Source organism: Hylobates moloch, unplaced genomic scaffold, assembly GCF_009828535.3.
Source record: "Hylobates moloch isolate HMO894 unplaced genomic scaffold, HMol_V3 SCAFFOLD_12, whole genome shotgun sequence".
Taxonomy (NCBI): domain Eukaryota; kingdom Metazoa; phylum Chordata; class Mammalia; order Primates; family Hylobatidae; genus Hylobates; species Hylobates moloch.
Genome location: NW_026652287.1, coordinates 100,324,793 through 100,347,888, shown reverse-complemented (window position 1 = coordinate 100,347,888; position 23,096 = coordinate 100,324,793). Strand labels below are relative to the sequence as shown.

At 42.8% G+C, this 23,096-nt stretch overlaps 2 protein-coding genes across 8 annotated transcripts in view; both read left to right on the top strand.

The window, feature by feature from the left end:
* The first annotated feature begins 2,515 nt into the window (after window positions 1-2,515).
* On the top strand, window positions 2,516-22,607 carry ZNF347 (zinc finger protein 347). Of its 7 annotated transcripts, none has more exons than XM_058425959.1 (5): window positions 2,516-2,564; window positions 7,874-7,934; window positions 12,281-12,407; window positions 12,836-12,967; window positions 18,754-22,607. In XM_058425959.1, the coding sequence occupies exons 2-5, from the start codon at window positions 7,920-7,922 to the stop codon at window positions 20,997-20,999; spliced, it is 2,520 nt and encodes an 839-aa protein (XP_058281942.1). In that variant the 5' UTR covers window positions 2,516-2,564; window positions 7,874-7,919; the 3' UTR covers window positions 21,000-22,607. The 7 variants fall into 7 exon arrangements, with proteins under 7 accessions (XP_058281942.1, XP_032026911.1, XP_032026914.1 ...); XM_032171020.2 differs by lacking the exon at window positions 2,516-2,564 and adding an exon at window positions 2,855-2,885; XM_032171023.2 differs by lacking the exon at window positions 2,516-2,564 and adding an exon at window positions 2,861-2,885 and having other exon boundaries at window positions 7,874-7,939.
* Window positions 7,909-23,096, top strand: part of ZNF415 (zinc finger protein 415) — a 46,247-nt gene continuing 31,059 nt past the window's right edge. The window contains exon 1 of the mRNA XM_032171029.2: window positions 7,909-7,934. Coding sequence (XP_032026920.2) covers window positions 7,920-7,934 — 15 coding nt within the window. The 5' untranslated portion in view covers window positions 7,909-7,919. The remainder of the gene's footprint in view (window positions 7,935-23,096) is intronic.

Here is a 23,096-nt window from a genome sequence, read left to right as displayed (position 1 = left end):
GAACATAACACATTCAGAATTTTTTTTTCCTGGCAGATAAACTACAAAGTTTATATGTTCACCCTCATAACATTTTGGTAATTTGAACTTGCGTCCTCTCTACTGGAACTGTATTGAACTTCACCTAAAGTTCGGTTGAGAAGTGTTATGAGACTGTTTATTACATAATGTGGGTTTCTGGGGAAAGCTGGGTAGACTTCCAAAGCTGGTCCAAAAATGGCTTGAGAGCCCAGATAAGCAACTTGCTTGGTGTGTTATGGTTGATAAAGTGTGGGGATGGGTTAGAGGAAGCTTTGTGTGGTTTGAACGTCCATCTAGTGACAAAGGAGGAAGCACTCAAGAGTGATCAGTTTGACCAAATGGGCAGAACAGGAAGTGCAGAGCTGTAAACGTGTTAGTAGTACAACACCACAAAATGGAGACTGACGCTAATACACTGAATTATGTACTCAGGAGACTCCTGAATTCTTGGTTTGGGAAGACCCCAGTTTTCTTTTTTGTTTGTTTGTTTTGTTTTGTTTTTTGAGACGGAGGCTTGCTCTGTCACCCGGGCTGGAATGCAGTGGCGTGATCTCGGCTTACTGCAACCTCCACCTCCCAGGTTCAAGTGATTCTCCTGCCTCAGCCTCCCAAGTAGCTGGGACTACAGGCATGTGCCACCACGCCTGGCTAATTTTTGTGTTTTTAGTAGAGACAGTTTCACCATGTTGGCCAGGCTGGTCTCGAACTCCTGACCTCAAGTGATCCACCTGCCTCTACCTCCCAAAGTGCTGGGATTACAGGTGTGAGCCACCACGCCCTGCCCTAGTTTTCTTCATAGTAATATTCTACATTTATTTTTCCACTGTACCCATAGGACTCATTAAAAATAACACAACTGTTGAAAATGTTTTTGAAATCCTGTTTAGTTATAATGCCTAAGATGTTTTTATACGAACTCAGTGAAAATCTGTGGAAAAGTTTATTACATAATAAATATGATTAAGCAGTTTTACTGGAAGGGCATTTCTCCAAAGGCTATGGAAATGTTATTTTCAGTTTATGGTATTGAGCAATATATTTCATGGTTTATGTTCAAGTGTAGTAACATTACTTTTTATTTTTTAATATGATTTTCCCTTTTATTTTTTCTTTCATACATTGTAACCCAGATGAAACGTTTAATATTTTGTTAAAGTGAAAACTATAGGGTGTATATAAATAAGGGTGTTTTTTGGAGATAAAATTGTGTGACATGAAAATGCACATAAGACAATAGCAGGTATAAACTAGGTTCTCTATAAACATGAAAAAAGGGTATCCCTGTGAGTCTTTAGTTCAGTAAATGTACTGGGATGATACGTTAGAAATACTGGAAAATTGAGGCCGGGCGCGGTGGCTCACGCCTGTAGTCCCAGCACTTTGGGAGGCCGAGGCGGGCGGATCACGAGGTCAGGAGATCGAGACCACGGTGAAACCCCGTCTCTACTAAAAATACAAAAAATTAGCCAGGCGTGGTGGCTGGCGCCTGTAGTCCCAGCTACTCGGGAGGCTGAGACAGGAGAATGGCGTGAACCTGGGAGGCGGAGCTTGCAGTGAGCCGAGATCGCGCCACTGCACTACAGCCTGGGCGACAGCAAGACTCCGTCTCAAAAAAAAAAAAAAGAAAAGAAATACTGGAAAATTATTCTTTAGGCGAAAATAAATCCAATTGTCATGTGGTGACTATTTTCCACACTCTGTTATCCACATCTGATAGAACATTAAGAAACAGAAAACAAAAAAATAGACCCAATATAGATTATAATTTTAAAATAAAAAGTACTGTGTCAAGTTCCCTTCAGAATGCCCATAAAGTGAATTTGAAATTACATGATATTTAGAAATTATTGACTTAACATATTTTGATGCAAAGAAAGATTATGTCAAAGTTGTTTGTGGTTAAGTCATTTCAAGTGTGGAACGGAATAACGAATATAAGCAAAAATAATGCAGTTTATCTCTATTTTTAAAAAATTCACATGGTTTAAATCAGCAGTTGACTGGGCACAGTAGTTCACTCCTGTAATCCCAGCACTTTTGGAGGCCCAGGCAGGAGGATTGCTTGAGGTCAAGAGTTGGAGACCAGCCTGGGCTAAGACTCCCATCTTTACAAAAATATATATTTTAAAGAACAATAAAGCAGCCCTTGGTGATCTAACTTATCGGGGGCCATAACCTTCCCATGAATTGAGCACAGGCTTGACTCTTCCACTGGGGAGAATGGGGATTTGAAATGCAAAGGAGGTTCTGATGGGCTACTGCATTAAATTGCATATCCGTCCAGGTAGGGCGCTGCATTTCCCATTCTACTTTGCATCATCCTCAGAGATAATTTCAAGACATTTTAGTTAAATTAAATACATTTTAATTGCAGGAATTCCTGGATCCAATCGCTGTGCCCCGTGGATTCTCCATTAACATCCCAGTTCCCAGACCGAGATCCCGGATTCCCAGATCCCCGTTCCTGAGCTGCAGGAGACTCCCTAGCAGAACTGGGTCCAACCCGCCGGCAAACAATTTTAACATAAACCGTTTTCAACTTGGTAAGAGGAAATCATTTTGGTTTCTATCGTAAGTGGTCCACGTAAGTCTATTCTTTCACCTTAAAACTGCTTCAAATTGGAACGCTGCTCCCGGGGACATGGTGAACACTCCAGCGTTTCCAAACTGGGAAAAATGAGACTGCGGGCTAGGGAGGCTGAGGGAAGCGCAGACCCCGCCCCGGCTCCGCCCCAGCGTTTCGTCCGCAGACCCCGCCTCTCCCCAGGCCCCGCCCCCAGGGTGCCCAGGCTCTTTTCCGCGCACGCGCAGTTTTCTGCAGTTCCGGAAGCGGATCACGTTGGTTGCAGGTGACGCAGCTGAACGTGAGTGTCCCTCAGTATGGATTAAACTTGCGAACCGCCGTGCCCCGTTTCCGCAGCCAGTTCCCGGGCTCGCTACAGACTTTAAGATCCCCGCACCGCGCCCTCCACCCCAGGTGACTCACGGTGTGGGTTCGGGGTCGCTTCTCTTCGGGTTGAAGTCGCTCTGAGGCTTCTCCCTGTCTCCGGCCTTTCGCGTCTTCCTCCCGCTTAAAAACCCTTTCCTGACCCCTCCTCCCGCCCCCGGGATTTTTTTTTTTTTTTTTTTTGAGACAGAGTCTCGCTGTCACCCAGGCTGGAGTGCAGTGGCGCGATCTCGGCCGGCCCGCCCCGGGATTTTTAAAGTCCTCACCCGCGAGGTGGATTCCCGCCCTGGGCGTCTCCCAGCCTCCCCCTCGTCGGCCCCTGGAGCGCAGCGCCGCAGCCCCGGTACCGGGGAGGCCGCGTCCTCTGCCTGGCCCTGGCATCCTGCAGACCCCACCCCTCTTATAAGGCGCCGTCGCCCCCCACCTCCCTCCTCCTCTTGTCGGGCCTTGCAGCTCCCCAGGCCTCCGCTTCGCAGTCACCGCTTCTCCTGAGCCCGCGCTGGAGAGGTGCCTGGGGCCTGTCCTGTGACACCCGGTGTTCTTGCCTGCCCAGCTCCAGCCCCTGGAAAATGCGCTCATCCAAGATGCAGGCGTCTTACTCCAAACCCTCCTGTGAATGTGTGGACCAAGAGGATTAGCAGATAGAAAGGGGCAGAGACAGAGAGAAGTAGAAAAACTGAGATAAAAGAATGAGGGAAACCCGTAAACAGATGGCAAAGTAGAGGATGGGTGAAGGATTTGCAGATAGTAAGAGAAGGAGCTGAGAAGGCAGAAGGAGGAAAGCAACTGGAGAAATGTCGAGGAAAGCTCGATGTCCAGAGAAATGAAGGACAGCAAGGTAGGGAGAGGGGCAGAAAGGGGGAGGCTCCTCAGGCAGAGTCCGGGAGAGGAGGAGGGATTTGGAGCCAGGGCAGACAGAGCAGCGTGTTGCTGGGCCAGCAAGAGGGGACAGCCGGTGACAAGGAGAGCAGAAGGAGAACCACAGCAGGGGGAGGCCTGGGATCTGGGGGTGCCAGAGAGTGGGGCAAGAGGTGTAGCAGGGAAGAGGAGATTTAACAGAGGGAGCAGAGATGGGAGAAGAAAGAGGCAGAAATATAAGGAGATTGGGGACAATGAAAAGATTGGGGAGAAAGAGGAATCAGAGTTGAAACAAGGCCCCAGAATGGGACAGAACAGGTGCAAGAGGAGGAAGAAGGGGAGAAACAGCAGGAGATGAGAGGGGCTCAAAACGACGCGCAAAGAACCAGGGAAAAAACACTGAAAATAAAAAATAAGCTAATGTGAGAATGAGAGCTATGCAGAGAATGAGGGAGGGAAACACACAGTATGGAAGCAAGAGAGGGACCCTGAGTCCAGGTGAGTGGTACATTGATTAGATGTGATGATTACGTTGTTACATTGGTTTCTGGGTTTATAATAATGCAACACATTTAAAACACGTTTACTTAAATTGAGCAGTTGCAAATGAGAATTGAAGAAACTCCTTTATGTAAAATGCGTAAGACGTGCGTTTGACAATTATTAGTATTAGGGTATAGCTTCATTTGCAATCACTATTCAAACCAGAGGGCAGTGACTTCGCTCATTTAGTTTCGAGTCCACCCACTTCCCTTTTCCTGGAATAGGGTAGGGTGTGGGCCAGTGTATGAGCTAAGAGGAAAAAATATTTTTCCTTTATTTTCCTTCCTGTCACACTCAATACAACAGTGCACATTCTACACAATGTCTCACCTCCACTCACGAAAATGTGTGCGAATTTCTCCCACCAACAACCCATTCTCTATCAGACACTTACTGAGTGTCCTATAGTTTAACTCAATTCTGAAACTCTGTACCTGGAGTTAGCATCAGATCCCACTGATTGAGGCTCAGTTCCACGAAATTGCCCCCACACCAGGCGGCAGTTGCAAGTCTCACGTTGGTACCTGACCTTCTGAGCGACCAGCTATACACTGGGGATTCCCTTGACATCCCCCTCCCCGCCACCTCACGTTCTATTAATTTGTGAGGGTGGCTCAAAGAACTCAGGGAAACACTTCACTTAGTTTACACATTTGTTATAAAGGATATTACAGAGGATACAGATGAACAGTCAGAAGGAAGAGCTGTCCTAGAAAGTTAATCAAAGCCGAGGAGGGGTTAAGAAAACCACAGTATTTATCAGGTCACTCGAAAGTATAAGTGACAGTTACCACTTGCATACTGTGTCTGAAGTGAGGGGCAGTTTTAGACTGAGCTCTGAACCTGTAGCACCTCGTCATGCAGTCTTTTTTTTTTTCTTTTTGAAACAGTCTTGCTCTGTTGCCCAGGCTGGAGTGCAGTAGCGCAATCTTGGCTCAAGGCAGCCTCTGCCTCCCAAGTTCAAGCGATTCTCCTGCCTGCCTCAGCCTCCCAAGTAGCTGGGATTACAGGTGTGCACCACCACACCCAGCTAATTTTTGTATTTTTAGTAGAGACGAGGTTTTGCCATGTTGGCCATGCTGGTCTCGAACTCCTGGCCTCAAGTGATCCTCCTGCCTTGGCCTCCCAAAGTGCTGGGACTACAGGCGTGAGCCACTGTGCCCGGCCCATGCTATCTTGTAGATAATATCAGAGTTGAATGAAATTGTAGGACCCCTGCCTCACCCGCCCCCCCCCCCCCCGACCTGGGAGTCCCCTGGTAATTGTGGGAAAAGCCACACACACATTTTGGTGACTAAAGGTGAAGTATTCTGTGTTTAGTGTGAGAGCAGAATGTAGAGTTGGTTTTTTTCCTATCTCAAAGACTAAAGGAAAAGACCTCCAAGTGGCCCACCCACCTGTCAGGACCTGTGATCTCTACTCAGTAGTGACTGGGAATGGCCTGTTCCTGCTTCTGGCTGCTGCTGGCCCTGCAATTGTGCACCACGTGCCAGCCTCACTCAGTCTCAGGACAATATGCATGCCATCAATTTTAACTTTTTTTTTTTCTTCACAATCCGTAAAGCTTTCAAAATTTTAACTTCAAGGGAATTCATCCCTGTACCCAGGGAGTGGTGTTCTCCATTAAGACACATACACAGGGCTGGGCACAGTGGCTCACACCTGTAATCACAACACTTTCAGAGGCCAAGGTGGGAGGATTGCTTGAGTCCAGGAGTTTGAGACCACCCTGGGCAAGATAGCAAGACTCCGTCTCTACGAAAAATAGAAAAAAATAAGCTGGATATGGTGGCTTGCACCTGTGGTCCCAGCTACTTGCAAGGCTGAGGCGAGAGAACCGCTTGAGCACAAGTGCTTGAGGCTGCAGTAAGCCATGTTCATGCCATCACACTCTAGCCTGGGCAACAGAGTGAGACCCTGTCTCAAAAACAAAACACACACACACACACACACACACTCACACACACACACACACACATAATAAAGTCTTTTTTTCTTCTACGCTCCATCTCTAAAACAAAAAATACTCTAAATTGGCCAGGCACGGTGGCTCATGCCTGTAATCCCAGCACTTTGAGAGGCCAAGGCAGGTGGATCACTTGAGGTCAGGAGTTGGAGACCAGCCTGGCCAACATGGTGAAACACCATCTCTACTAAAAATACAAAAATTAGCCAGGCATAATGGCACGTGCCTGTGATCCCAGCTATTCGGGAGGCTGAGGCAGGAGAATCGCTTGAACCTGGGAGGCGGAGGTTATGGTGAGCCGAGATCGCGCCATTGCACTCCAGCCTGGGTGACAAGAGTGAGACTTCATCTCAAAACAAACAAACAAAAAAACCCCAAAAAACTCTAAACTGCCTTTCACTCCGTAGTAAGTACTCCTCTTCTATGCTACGTTTAAGAGCACAATACACTACCATTTTTTTTTTTTTACTTTGTGTTCAATTCTTGCCTTCAGTCCTTGCTTGAACTCTTGCTTGAGTCAAGCTCTCATACCCAACATTCCGCTGATCCTTTCTTTTTCGTTTACCAGTGATGGCTCCATTTGAAATTCAATGTTTAATTTGCTGTCATCTTTCCATTCCTATCAGTAGCATGTGGCACAGTTGCTCACTTTCTCTTCTATTTTCTTGGCTTTTAGGACATCCCGTTAAGCTTTACACATCTATTTGTTGTAATTTTCTTGTTGCCTCCCTGATCACGTTATGCTTTCCTCTTCTTGTGTCTCCAGAACTTTCTGTTCTCTGAATGTGGGCTTAGTCCTCCAGCCACTTTTTTCCTCTGTCCACACTCGTTGCCTTTCCTTATCAACTCAGCTCATGGCTTTGAACCCCACATGCACAGCTTCATGTCACCTGCAGGCCTCTCCTGTGAACTCTAGATCCTGCGTCTAGACCTCCCAAAGTGCTGAGATTACAGACATGAGCCACCGTGCCTGGCTAAATTTATTTATTTATTTATTTATTATTATTTTTTTTTTAAGAGAAATGGGGTCTCACTATGTTGTTTAGGCTGGTCTTGAACTCCTGGCCTCAAGTGATCTTTCTGCCTCAGCCTCCCAAAGTGCTAGGATTATAGTGTCAGCCACCACGTTCAACCTCTACCTTTTGTTTCTGAGGCCTGAGATTGGCCTGCAATCCACAGAGAGGTGAGGGAGGCTGTTCTCTGTATGGGGTTTGGTCAGGGCTTGGTCTGTGCCCTGAATGGGGGAGCTCAGTCCTGCCCAGCTCCCAACTGCTGCAGCGTGTGTGTGGGCGTCTCCAGGAGGAGAGCAGGTTCTGAAGAAAGGGGTCAGAAGCTCACTTATTGATCTTCCTATAGGAGCTTCTTGTCCTGCATCACTCTGGTGCAGTGGGCAGCTGAGACCATCTTTCCACAGGGGGCGGTCTTCCCTGTGTGTGTGTGATTGTGGCATAGGAAGGGGATGTGTTGATTCTGAGCAATAAACAGCACATTTTGGATATTCAATATTGACTTCTAAAGGCACTTTCCTGTTACCTAAGGAAGAACCCTTGAAGAAGAGGAAGCGGAAAGAAAGAGAAGTCCGGCATGGCTCTCACCCAGGTAAGGTAATATTATCAGTGGATTGTTCTGTCTCTTATTTCTTCCTGAAATGTCATTCTTTGAAGTTGGGAATCTTCTGAGTCTGAAGCATCCTGCCTGACATGTTTGCTCGCACTCACCGGTGCCTTCCCTCAGTCCCTCATCTTGCTTAGATTCCGTCCCTCATGACCCAGTGACATGAACTTGGAAAGAGGCTGCACTGGGCATGGTTCTGGGAAGGGCTCACACCCAGACATGGATGGAGATGGGGTGAGGGTCCCGTGGTGTCAGTGCTGTTGGGCAGCAGGGATTGTTCAGGGGCCACATCTGGATGCACTGTCAGCTCTCTGTGGACCAGGATTAGAGCAGCTGCACGTGGAAGTCACGTGTTAATGTGCACAAATGCCTGCTAAATTATGTAAAATAAGGCTAATAAGGGGAAATTTTTCTGGCTCATTTACATTTGAAGCTCACCAAGTGAGTCACTGTGTTTCTAACCCCAAACTCTTATTAATGACTGGGAATGGAATGGGAATTTTAGACTGACAGACATCAGTGACAGAGGGTTCTTTCATCCCATCATCTATTTTAATACATGAAATCAACCTAAATGGAAAATGCAGGAGAATCATTGAACTATTCTCAGAAAACCCATACAATGGAGACTGGTGTTTCTGCAGGGACCCTTGTGCAACTGGTGCTCGGTGACAGTGGTTATTATTTTGTTTGGTTATAGGAGCAGGACTTCTTTCCCATTAGAGAGGATAGAACCACATTCTTGTTTTACCAATTATTATTATTATTATTATTATTTTTTTTTTTTTTTGAGACAGAGTCTTGCTCTGTCGCCCAGGTTGGAGTGCAGTGGGGCGATCTCGGCCCAATGCAATCTCCGCCTCCTGGTTTCACGCCATTCTCCTGCCTCAGCCTCCCAAGTAGCTGGGACTACAGGCGCCCGCCACCATGCCTGGCTAATTTTTTTGTATTTTTAATAGAGACGGGGTTTCACTGTGTTAGCCAGGATGGTCTTGATCTCCTGACCTCATGATCCGCCTGCCTTGGCCTCCCAAAGTGCTGGGATTACAGGCATGAGCCACTGCGCCCAGCCTGTTTTACCAATTATTAAATATTCTATTTATTGTATTTATTTATTTTGAGACAGAGTCTCACTGTGTCGCCCAGGCTGGAGTGGTGCAATCTCGGCTCACTGCAACCTCTACCTCCCAGATTCAAGCAATTCTTTCGCCTCAGCCTCTAGAGTAGCTGGGACTACAGTTGCATGCCACCACGCCCAGCTAGTTTTTATATTTTTAGTAGAAACAAGGTTTTACCATATTGGCCAGGCTGGTCCCAAACTTTTGACCTGAAGTGATCAGCCCACCTTGGCCTCCCAAAATGCTAGGATTACAGGCATGAGCCACCATGCCCGGCCCTTCAGTGAATGTTTTGTTGTGACATTTTAGCCTGCAAATTTTGAAAATTTACATGTTTTCGTGTTAGGAAAGATGTATAGCTCATTCTACATCTTTATTGGAGCCTTCTCTGAATGAGGACAGAGTGGATGTTTTAACTTTTCACTGTTGTTATTACTAAACTGTGTATACGTGATGTGAGTGTGTGTTTTTTTATTAAGCACACATCATGATTTTTTTTGTTGTTTTTTGAGACAGAGTCTCACTCTGTCACCCAGGCTGGAGTGCAGTGGTGCGATCTCGGCTCACTGCAATCTCTGCCTCCCAGGTTCAAGCGATTCTCCTGCCTCACCCTCCCGAGTAGCTGGAATTACAGGCGTCTACCACCACATCCGGCTAATTTTTGTATTTTTAGTAGAGATGGTGTTTCACCATGTTGGTCAGGCTGGTCTCGAACTCCTGACCTCGTGATCCGCCCTCCTCAGCCTCCCAAAGTGCTGGGATTACAGGTGTGAGCCACTGCATGCAGCCCACACATCATGATTTTAAATAAGTTTTGTGTTTTTTAGCAATTCAAATTATATCTTAAATAGTTTCTGTGCCCTTAAATTTGTTCTCAGCTATCACATTAATGATTTAATAGTAAGAATAGTAACATATTATGGGCATAAATAAATGTGTGTATATATGTAATTACCTTTTATGAAGTTCCATGTTGTTATCCATGAACTTGTTTCAATTTTGCTCATTTAGATACTTTTCATGTTCTTTTACTTAACTATTTGATTTTTTTTTTTTTTTTTCTTAGATAGAGTCTCACTCTGTCATCCAGGCTGGAGTGCAGTGGCTCAGTCTCGGCTCACTGCAAGCTCCGCCTCCCAGGTTCACGCCATTCTCCTGCCTCAGCCTCCTGAGTAGCTGGGACTACAGGTGCCCGTCACCACGCCCGGCTAATTTTTTGTATTTTTTTAGTAGAGATGGGGTTTCACCATGTTAGCCAGGATGGTCTCGATCTCCTGACCTCGACCTCCCAAAGTGCTGGGATTACAGGCATGAGCCACCACGCCTGGCCAACTATTTGATTCTTTAGGTTTAATTCTTATTCCCAGACACCTGGATTCAGGTGCTTGCTCTGACATTTTAGCTCTTTGACTTGACGCAAGTTTCTTAGAGTGTCTGTCATACATTTATCTGCTAGTAAGATGGGAACAGATCTTTCTCTCGTGGGCTATCATATTCATATACAAGTTAGTACATGCAAGACATTTATTTAGAATAATGCCAGACCGAGCACGGTGGCTTGCACCTGTAATCCCAGCACTTGAGGAGGCCAAGGTGGGTGGAACATCTGAGGTCAGGAGTTTGAGACTAGCCTGGTCAACATGGTGAAACCCCGTCTCTACTAAAAATACAAAAATTAGCTGGGTGTGGTGGCAGGTGCCTGTAATTCCAGCTACTCGTGAGTCTGAGGCAGGAGAATCGCTTCAACCCAGGAGGCAGAGGTTGCAGTGGGCCGAGATCATGCCACTGCACTCCAGCCTGGGTGATAGAGTGACTCTGTCTCAAAAAAATAAGTAAGTAAGTAAATAAATAAATAGAATAATGCCTTGCACTTGGGAAGTGCTCAGAAACATCTGTCATTGTTATTGCGATGATCACAGTTTTTAGATTCTGACCTGTCTTTCTTTAAAGTCACTGTACACATTTTCATCTCGTAAGACGTCACTCATGCTCTAGATCATCTAGATACTGAATATCACTTGGTGCGTCAGACGTAATATATAGCACTTCAATAAAGATAACCCGGTGTTGGTTTTTTATTTGTATATTTGTGTATTTTTTGTATTGTCTCCAAAACTGAGAAGTCAACACTGATTTAAAGACTATGATAACCTCTTATAGAAAAGTATAAGAAGACAGAATTAAGGAAACATTCTGCCCGAAAATACCTGTGTGTGTGAGAATGTGGTGAAAACAGACCCAGTTTCTCCTACTATACTCTCACAACAGAGAACACATCTGTGATCCCAGATGTCCTGGGTTTTCCCACACACACCAAGCGAGCAATTCTGCACTGGACACCAGCTGAGTGACCTCCTATTCAGTTCAATTCTGACACTCTCTACCTGGACATAGCATCAGATCCCACAGGTTGAGGGCTCAATCCAACAAGAGTGTACCCACTTCAGTGCCAGTTGCAAACACAGATGGCCTTTGCTTCTCACTGACTGGCTTATACATCATGAATTCCTGTGACCCCCCTCCTCAGGTTTGATTAATTTGCTAGAATGGCTCACAGAAATCAGGGAAACACTATTTATATTGACCCATTTATTATATAGGATATTACAGAATATACAGATGAACAGCCAGATGTAAGCAGTCTGTTGGGTAAGGTATGGGAGAAGGAGCATGGCGTGGTGGTGCACACCTGTAATCCCAACTACTTGGGAGGCTGAGTGCTGTCTTTGGTGGGGGTCAGGGGGGCGTCCTCAGAGGCTCCGTGTGTTTCCCTATCCTGAAGCTTGTTCAGGCCCTGTCCTTTTGGGTTATGGGGGCTTCATTACGTGGGCATGATTGCTTACATCTTTGGCTATTGGTGATCAGCTGAGCCTTCAGCCCCCATCCCCTCAGGGGAGGTTGGGGGATGGGGCTCGAAGTCCCAACTCTGTAATCCAGCCTTGGTCTTTCTGGTGACCACCCCCCAATTCTGAAACTATCTTGGGGCCTCCAGCCACCAGTCATCTCATTAGCTTACAAAGGCACTTATCACTCCAGAGATTCCAAGTGAGATGTATGTCAGGAAAGGGGGATGAAGACCATATGTATATTTTACTATATCACAACTAGGATATCGGCCCACTCACTTCAGTTTAATCTATTCTGTCTTCTCATTTTATGTGAAGATTGGAACTTTTCCTTATATCCCCTTGGTGGATGTGTTTTTCATTTTAGGGACAGGTGACATTCAGGGATGTGGCTATAGAATTCTCTCAGGAGGAGTGGACATGCCTGGACCCCGCTCAGAGGACTTTGTACAGGGACGTGATGTTGGAGAATTATAGGAACTTGGCCTCCCTGGGTGAGGATGACTTTCTTCCAGAAGTCAGGATCTGCCCCTGTGTATCTTTTCATTTTCCATGTGGGTCTCCTGGGAGTCCCTGCATTGCTTGGCTGAAACTGAAGCTGTGTTGACTGAAAAATGAAAATCTCCATAATGTGGAAACTGGATTTTAATTGTCCTCTTCCTGATGTCACTGGAGGGTTTCAGGACTTTTAAAGTATCCAATTCCCTGTTTTCTATCCCCATGCTTTGATTCAGTGGTTTTGGGATGAGAGCTATATATTTGCATATTATAGTGTTTCCTAACAATTTATAAGGAAGCATTTAGTGGATGAATTTTTGAAGTGTTTTTTTAGATACAGCTGTAAAGTCCTCCCTCCTCATGTAAACATAGGACTGGGACTCTGGAAAATCTACAGCCCATTGTTTTCCTTTCTTTTCATAAGCAGGAATCTCTTGTTTTGACCTCAGTATTATCTCTATGTTGGAGCAAGGGAAGGAGCCTTTCACTGTGGAGAGCCAAGTACAAATAGCAAGAAACCCAGATGGATGGGAATGGATCAAAGCCGTGATCACAGGTAAGAGTTCAGATAGGTAGAGAAAATGCCGCTTATTAAATAGTGTTTGGGAAACTCTATGCAAATCTGAGAGTTCTGTGGGAAAACAGAAGTTTGAATCCTGTGACCTCTGAACAGAAATCTTTATTTGCCCCCTTTTGTCTATCCTTTAGACTTGTACTAGTTTATCCTTTCACCTTCCAGTGGTGCTGCAGCTCAGACAAAGGCAAAGTCTTTATCATGATGGACGACATTCTATCTGATGCCCAGTTCTCAGTCATATAGATCCAAATTCTATATAGTTTGCTAAATTTTAAGAGTGTTTTAGTGGAGTTGTTAGGTTTTTCTAAATATAAAATCATATCATCTGCAAAGAAGTATATTTTGACTTCTTCCTTTTCAATTTGTATGCTTTTTATTTCTTTCTCTTGCCTAATTGCTTTGGCTAGAACATCAATGCTATGTTGAATAGAAGTAGTGAAAGTGGACATCCTTGTCTTTCAGATCTTAGCAGAAAGGCTTTCAATTTTTTCTTGTTTAGTACATTCCCTCTGGATTTGTCATATGTGGTTTTTATCATGCTTAGGTATGTTTTTTCTGTACCCAAGTTGTTGAGACTTTTTATTATGAAGAGATAATGATTTTATTGAGTCATTTCCCAGCATCTATTGAAATGATAATATGCTTCTTGTCCTTGATTCTGTTGATATGATGAATCACATTAATTGATTTGTGTGTATTAAACTATCCTTGCATTCCTGGAATAAATCCCACTTGATCATGGTGAATGTCTTTTTAATGTGTTGTTGAATTCTATTTCGTCAAGGATTTTTGCATGTATATTCATCAGGGGTAGTGGCCTATAGTTTTCTTTTTGTTGTGATGTCCTTGTCTGCTTTTTGGTATCAGGGTAATGCTGGCCTCATAAAATGGGTTTGGAAATATGTGCTCCCTTCAGTTTTTGAAATAGTTTGAGTAGAATTAACTATTCTTTATTTTTTCTTTTCTTTCTTTCTTTATTATTATTATTATTATTATTATTATTATTATTTGAGGTAGTCTCCCTCTCTCTATCTCACCCAGACTGGAGTTCAGTGGCGCAATCATAGCTTACTGCTCAAACTCGTGGGCTCAACTGACCCTCCCTCCACATCCTTCCCAGTAGCTGGGGTTACAGGCACACACTACCATGCCCAACTAATTGTGTTTTTTTGTTTGTTTGTTTGTTTGTTTTTGAGATGGAGTCTCATTCTCTTGTCCAGGCTGGAATGCAGTGAGTGGCATGATCTTGGCTCACTGCAACCTCTGCCTCCCAGGTTCAAACGATTCTCCTCCCTCAGCCTCCCAAGTAGCTGGGATTACAGGCGTGTGCCACCACACTTGGCTGATTTTTGTATTTTTAGTAGAGATGGGGTTTCACCATGTTGGCCAGGCTGGTCTTGAACTCCTTACCTCAGGTGATCCACCTGCCTCGACCACCCAAAGTGCTGGGATTACAGGCGTGAGCCACCGTGCCTGGCCAAATCCTTTTTTATTTTTTAGTAGAGCTGAGGTCTTGCTGTGTTTCCCAGGCTGCTCTCAAACTTCTGGCATCAAGCAATCCTCCCATCTTAGCCTCCCAAACTGTTGGGATTACAGGCATGAGCTAACATGCCTAGCCAGTATTAGTTCTTCTTCAAGTGTTTGGTAGAATTCAGCAGTGAATCCATTCAATCCTGGGCTTTTCTTCTACATGATTTTTTTTTTTTTTTTTTTTTTGGCAGCTTCAATTTTGTTATTGGTGTCTTCAGGTTTTCTATTTCTTCATGGTTCAATCTTGATAGGTTGTATGTGTCCATAAATGTATCCCTTTCTTCTAGGTTTTTAAATTTGTATGTAGTTGTTCATAATTGTCCCTAATGGTCCTTTGTGTATCTGTGGTATCAGTTCTAATGTTTTCTGTTTTGTCTCTGATTTTATTAATTTGGGTGTACCTCCCCCCACCTTTTATTTCAGTTTAGCTAAAAGTTTGTCGATGTTGCTTATCTTTTAAAAAAAACCTACTTTTCAAGCTAGGCATGGTGCCTCACACCTGTAATCCCAGGAATTTGGGAGACTGAGGAAGGAGAATTGCTTGAGGCGGGGAGTTCAAACCAGCCTGGGCAACATAGTAAGAGACCCTATCTCTAAAAATGAAATGAAAATTAGCCAAGCATGGTAGTGCGTTTCTGTAGTCTCAGCTACTTGGGAGGCTGAGGGAGGAGGATCAGTTAAACCCAGGAGTTCAATGCTGCAGTGAGTTATGACTGGGCCACTGCACTCCAGCCTGTGTGAGAGAGGTAGACCCCATCTCTAAAAAAAAATTTTTTTAGGCCAGGCGCGGTGGCTCACACCTGTAATCCCAGCACTTTGGGAGGCCAAGGCGGGTGGACCACCTGAGGTCGGGAATTCAAGACTGGCCTGACCAACATGGAGAAACCCCATCTCTACTAAAAATACAAAATTAGCCGGGCATGGTGGCACATACCTGTAATCCCAGCTACTCGGGAGACTGAGGCAGGGGAATCTCTTGAACTTGGGAGGCAGAGGTTGTGGTGAGCTGATATCATGCCACTGCATTCCAGCCCAGGCAACAAGAGCAAAACTCCATATCAAAAAAAAAAAAAATTTTTTTTTTTAATCCTACTTTTCATTTTATTGATCTTAGATTTTTTTTTTTTTTTAGTCTTTATTTTGGTTAGTTCTACTGTGATCTTTATTATTCCTTTCCCTCTACTACTTTTGGGTTTGGTTTGTTCTTGCTTTTCTGGTTCCTTGAGTTGTATCATTAGGTGCTTTATTTGTTGACTTACTGTTTTTTTGATATAGGTGTTTATTGCTACAAACTTTCCTCTTTTTGCTGCTTTTTCTGTATCCTATAGATTGTGCTGTTTTGCATTTTAATTTGTTTCAGGAAATTTTTAGCCAGGCATGGTGGCTCATGCCTGTAATCCCAGCACCTTAGGAGGCTGAGGCGGGTAGATTGCTTGAGCTCAGGAGTTTGAGACCTGCCTGAGCAACATGTCCAAACTCCGTCTTGGTAAAATATACAAAAATTAGCTGGGCATGGTGGCATGTGCCTGTAGTCTCTGCTACTTGGGGGGCTGAGGTGGGCGGATCACTTGAGCCCAGGAAGTGGAGGTTGCAGTGGGCTGAGATCACACCACTGCACTCCATGTAGGTGACAGAACAAGACCTTATCTCAAAAAAAAAAAAAAAAAAAAAGAAATGTTTTATTTCCTTCTTAATTTCTTCATTAACTCAATGGCTGTTCAGGAATATGTTGTCTAATTTCCGTGTGTTTGTGTATCTTCTTTTTTTTTTTTTTTTTTCTAGACAGAGTCTTGCTCTGTCACCCAGGCTGGAGTGCATGGCACAATCTTGACTCACTGCAACCTCCACCTCCTGGGATCAAGCAATTCTCCTGCCTCAGCCTCCCGAGTAGCTAGGAGCCTCCCGAGTAGCTAGTGTGCCACCATGCCTGGCTAATTTTTGTGTTTTTAGTAGAAACAGGGTTTCACCATGTTGGCCAGGCTGGTCTCGAACTCCTGACACCAGGTGATCTGCCCAACTTTGGCCTCCCAAAGTGCTGGGATTACAGGTGTGAGCCATCACGCCCAGCCATGTTTGTGTATCTTCTGAGGCTCTTATTGGTTTCTAGTGTTATTTTACTGTGATCAGAAAAGATACTAGATACAATTTTGACTTTTTTGAATTTATTGAGACCTGTTTGGTGTCTTAACATATAATCTATCCTGAAGCATAATCCATGTGCTGATGAGAAGAATATGTATTTTGCAACAGTTGGATAAAATGGTCTGTAAATGTCTGTTAGGGCATGGAACATACCTGTAATTTTAGCTACTTGGGAGGCTGAGGAGAGAGGAATGCTTAAGGCCAGAAGTTCAAGGCTGCAGTGCACTGTGAACTCACCTGTGAATAGGCACTGGACCACAGCCTGGGCAACACAGGGAGATCCCATCTGTTTAAAATAGAAAAAAAATTTTAAAAGTCTTTTTTTAGGTCCATTTAGTCTGCAGTATATTTTAACTCTAATTTTTTTTTGTTGGTTTTCTCCCTGGATGACCTATTCATTACCAAAAATTGTGTTTTGAAGTCCCCTAATATTATTGTATTGCTACCTGTCTCTCTCTTTAGATGTATTAACATTAGCTTTACATATTTGGGTGTGGACGTATTTATTATATCCTTTTGCTAAGTTGATCCTTTTCTCATTATATACTGACTTTGTCTCTTTTTCCACTTATTGACTTAAAGTCTATTTTATCTAAGTATACCTACTACTGTTCTTTTTTGATTTCTAGTTCCATGAAGTATCTTTTTCCATCCCCTCACTTTTTGTCTACATATATTCTTATAGGTGAAGTGAGTTTGTTGTAGGCAACATATAGTTAGCTGTATGTTTTATAATCCATTCAGCAGGCCTCTCTCTTGTAATTGGAGAATTTAGTCCATTTCTATTTAATGTTATTATTGATAGGTAAGGATTTATACTACCAGAGAAAATCACTTAAACACAAAGGAAGACAGTAAGAAAGAAAGCAAGAGAGAAGTTAGAAAACAATTAGAAAAGAAGTAACAAAATGGCAGTATGTTTTAATTCATTGCTTTTTATTATTAATATGTCTATTACAGGCTTTTACTTTGTGGTGACCATAAAATAAAGCTTACATCTCACACCAGTTAGAATGGCGATCATTAAAAAGTCAGGAAACAACAGGTGCTGGAGAGGATGTGGAGAAACAGGAACACTTTTACACTGTTGGTGGGACTGTAAACTAGTTCAACCGTTGTGGAAGTCAGTGTGGCGATTCCTCAGGGATCTAGAACAAGAAATACCATTTGACCCAGCCATGCCATTACTGGGTATATACCTAAAGGATTATAAATCATGCTGCTATAAAGACACATGCACACGTGTGTTTATTGCGGCGCTATTCACAATAGCAAAGACTTGGAACCAACCTAAATGTCCAACAATGATAGACTGGATTAAGAAAATGTGGCGCATATACACCATGGAATACTATGCAGCCATAAAAAATGATATGTAACTAACCTGCACATTGTGCACATGTACCCTAAAACTTAAAGTATAATAAAAAAATAAATGAGGCTTATAAAAATATCCTATAGCTTTTAACAATTTATCTCAAATCAATATCAACTTATCTTTGATTGCAAAAAAAAGAAACTAAAACCTCTGTGCATGTTTGTTCCCTTCTCACCCTGCATTTTGAATTTTTTATGTCAGAATTTATGTTGTGTACTGCCTATCACTGAACAAATTGTTGTGCTTATTTTTAATAGTTTTATCTTTTAGCCCTCTTAGTAAATATATAAATGGTTTGCACACCATGATTATGAGATTAGTATTAGTGTAACAGTTACATTGTGTCATTTTCTTTGGATTTGAAGAACTCCCTTTATCATTTCTTGTAAAACAGGTCTGATCATGGTAAATTCCCTTAGCTTTGTTTGTCTGGGGAAGACTGTCTCTCCTTTATGACTGAACGATTGCTTTGCTGGCTACAGTATTGTAGGTTGGAAACTAGGCTTCCATACTATTAATTTGAATTACATGGAATCAACTTTTCTTTATTAAACAATCCTCTTTTGTGTTCCTAAAAATTGAATATTATTGTTCTGAAGTTTCATAAATCTGTTCAATATAAGAATTGCTTTTGGTTTAATATTGTTTTTCAGTGTAAAATACTTGTTTACATACTACAATTAATTGGAAACCTATGGATCTTTATATCTTGTAGCTCTCTCTTCTGAATTTGTAATGAAAGATTTACTACACAAAGGGAAGAGTAATACAGGAGAAGTATTCCAAACAGTGATGTTGGAAAGACAGGAAAGCCATGATATTGAAGGATGTTCCTTCAGGGAAGTCCAGAAAAATACGCATGACCTTGAGTATCAATACAGAGATGCTGAAGGAAATTACAAAGGAGTGCTTTTGACCCAAGAAGGCAATCTCACTCATGGAAGAGATGAACATGATAAAAGAGATGCAAGAAACAAGCTTATTAAAAATCAGCTTGGATTAAGCCTTCAGTCACATCTGCCTGAACTGCAGCTTTTTCAATATGAAGGGAAAATTTATGAATGTAATCAGGTTGAGAAGTCTTTCAACAGTAGTTCCTCAGTTTCACCACCTCAACAAATGCCTTATAATGTCAAAACCCACATTTCTAAGAAATATCTCAAAGATTTTATCTCTTCTTTATTACTCACACAGGGACAAAAAGCAAACTGGGGAAGCCCTTACAAATCTAACGGATGTGGCATGGTCTTTCCTCAAAATTCACACCTTGCGAGTCATCAGAGAAGTCATACTAAAGAGAAACCTTACAAATGTTATGAGTGTGGCAAAGCCTTTAGAACACGTTCAAACCTGACTACCCATCAGGTGATCCATACTGGCGAAAAACGTTACAAATGTAATGAGTGTGGTAAGGTCTTTAGTCGAAATTCACAACTCTCACAACATCGGAAAATTCACACTGGAGAGAAACCTTATAAATGTAACGAATGTGACAAGGTCTTCACTCAGAATTCACACCTTGCAAGACATCGAGGAATTCATACTGGAGAGAAACCTTACAAGTGTAATGAGTGTGGGAAAGCCTTTAGAGCTCGTTCAAGCTTAGCTATCCATCAGGTAACCCACAGTGGAGAAAAACCTTACAAATGTAATGAATGTGGCAAGGTCTTCACTCAAAATTCACACCTTACAAATCACTGGAGAATTCACACTGGAGAGAAACCTTACAAGTGTAATGAGTGCGGCAAAGCCTTTGGTGTTCGTTCAAGCCTAGCTATTCATCTGGTAATTCACACCGGAGAAAAGCCTTACAAATGTCATGAATGCGGCAAGGTCTTTAGGCGTAATTCACACCTTGCAAGGCATCAGCTAATTCATACTGGAGAGAAACCTTACAAGTGTGATGAGTGTGGCAAAGCCTTTAGAGCACATTCAAACCTAACTACCCATCAGGTCATCCATACTGGAGAAAAACCTTACAAATGTAATGAATGTGGCAAGGTCTTCACTCAAAATTCACACCTTGCAAATCATCAAAGAATTCATACTGGAGTGAAACCTTATATGTGTAATGAGTGTGGCAAAGCCTTCAGTGTGTATTCAAGCCTAACTACCCATCAGGTCATCCATACTGGAGAAAAACCTTACAAATGTAATGAGTGTGGCAAGGTCTTCACTCAGAATTCACACCTTGCAAGACATCGGGGAATTCATACTGGAGAGAAACCTTATAAATGTAATGAATGTGGCAAGGTCTTTAGGCATAATTCATACCTTTCAAGGCATCAGCGAATTCATACTGGAGAGAAACCTTACAAGTATAATGAGTATGGCAAAGCCTTCAGTGAACATTCAAACCTAACTACCCATCAGGTTATCCATACTGGTGAAAAACCTTACAAATGTAATGAATGTGGCAAGGTCTTCACTCAGAATTCACACCTTGCAAGACATTGGAGAGTTCATACTGGAGGTAAACCTTACAAGTGTAATGAATGTGGCAAAGCCTTTAGTCAAACATCAAAGCTTGCAAGGCATCAGAGAGTTCATACTGGAGAGAAACCATATGAGTGTAATCAGTGTGGGAAAGCCTTTAGTGTCCGTTCAAGCCTAACTACCCATCAGGCAATCCATACTGGAAAAAAACCTTACAAATGCAATGAGTGTGGGAAGGTCTTCACTCAGAATTCACACCTTGCAAGACATCGGAGAATTCATACTGGAGAGAAACCTTACAAGTGTAATGAGTGTGGCAAAGCCTTTAGTCAAACTTCAAAACTTGCAAGGCATCAGAGAGTTCATACTGGAGAGAAACCATATGAGTGTGGGAAACCCTTTAGTATCTGTTCAAGCCTAACCACCCATCAGACAATCCATACTGGTGGAAAACCTTACAAATGTAACATGTGGAAAGTTCTAAAGTCAGAGTTCAAACCTTGCAAGTCATCACAGAATTCATAGTGGAGAGAAACCTTACAAATGAAGGTGGTAACTTTTGCAGTTAGAATTCATTCCTTTGACAACATCAGAGAATTTATGCCTGAGAGATTCCTTGAAAATGCAATGACTGGCTGGGTGCAGTGGCTCACACCTGTAATCCCAACACTTTGGGAGTCCGAGGCAGGTGGATCACCTGAGGTCAGGAGTTCAAGACCAGCCTGACCAACATGGTGAAACCCCATTTCTACTAAAAGTACACAGTTAGCTAGGCCTGGTGGTGTGCACCTGTAGTCCCAGCTATATAGGAGGCTGAGGCAGGAGAATCACTTGAACCCAGGAGGCGGAGGTTGCAGTGAGGCCAAATGGTGCCAATGCACTCCATCCTGGGCAAAAAGAGTGAAACTCCGTCTTAAAGGAAAAAAAAAATGCGATGACTGTAGCAAACTCCTCATGAGTTCAAGTATTAATAGACATCCAAAAGTCCATAGTAATGAGAAATCACATAGACGTACTGTGTGTGGCAGAGGCTTTATTCAGGCCTCACAGCTTTGCAGGCATTAAAATCTACGCATTTGATGGAACCACACAAATGTAATGTGTGAGAGCATCCTGAAGCCCTTACTCTAAGACTGTAACTGTAGGTGAGGTTTCATACAAAGGGTGACTCCGTCTCTAGTTCTTTGATTCACTTTTAACATGATAAACTGCACGATAATTACACGTCCCAATATGGTAAAACTTAAGACATTATATATTTCAAAGGTCAAAGGACATTTGGAAATGGCTACTTACCTTCAGGTTATGAAATCTTTTATTCTATTGTTTGAGGTTTCTCAAAAAGGCTACTGTGTGACTTTCAACCTGAACTATGGATCTGTGGCTATTTTGCATCCTTAAACACCTTTCATGGTGCCTATCTGGGAAGGAACCACAGTATGGAAAGGCTTACTTCATTACCTGAGGATCATTTTTATCCACGTTTATTGAAGAAGGAGGACTCTGCGTTGTAAAATTAAATATTCTCTCAATTGAGAGACCATGGTTTAGGGGCAGAAAATAATGTAAAACTAGGATATCAATCATCATACTGATTGTGTTCAGGGTGCTTTTCTGAGAGAAAGACACCATGGGTTTTAGGGAAGTAAGGTTCTACCTGCATTGAGCAGGCCAAGACCTCAGGACACTGGAATTTTTATGAGAGGAGAGTAATAAGTTATTAGTGACTGATTATGTGATAGGAATAGTGCAGGGGAAATGGTTGCCACTTTCTCTATTGCATGGCAATAGCTGTTTTATAGCAGAGATTGATGAAAAATAGGCTTATTTTTGAAATTGAATAGGTAACAGTTACTAGAGTGGAGAGCTTGGTCAGAAAACCCAGAATACCGTGGTTTTCTTTTTGGTTTTTTGTGTTTTTTTTTTTTTTTAGCAGAATTCACACTAATTGCTGGAATTACATTTTGCTACAGTTTTATTAAGAATGTGTCACAGACATAATGTTTTGCCAAAAACAAATTCAACGTTTTCTTATAACTATAAACAAATCACATTCTTTGTACCAACACTGTTTTATCCTACCTCAGTAGGATACTTCATAACAGATAATACACTCAAGTCTTTTAGGTTGGAGGATCTAGAACAATTTTTTTTTCTTTGTGGAATCAAACAACATACAATTTTGGGAAACTGTAATCATACTCTGCACTTGAATTATTCGCTCTACACTCTGCGTTAGAATATTTATATGGATATAATGAAAATCCCATAGGAAGTGCAATTTTCATACTCTTACACTCTGAAAGCTGCCACAGTGTTGGTGAATATATACCGTATTATATTTTTACATGCTTGTGTGCTAAATAACCATGGCATGCATCTTTATTTACATGAAGTGAAAATACAAATATAGAAAGTGTATGGGCTGGGTGTGGTGGTTCATGCCTGTAATCCTAGCACTTTGAGAGCCCAAGGCAGGAGGGTCACTTGAGTCCAGGAGTTCGAACCAGCCAGGACAACATGGCAAAACCCGTCTCTACAAAAAAATAGAAAAATTACCCAGGCAGGGTGGCTCATGCCTGTAGTCCCAGCTCCTCGGGAGACTGAGGCAGGTGGATCACT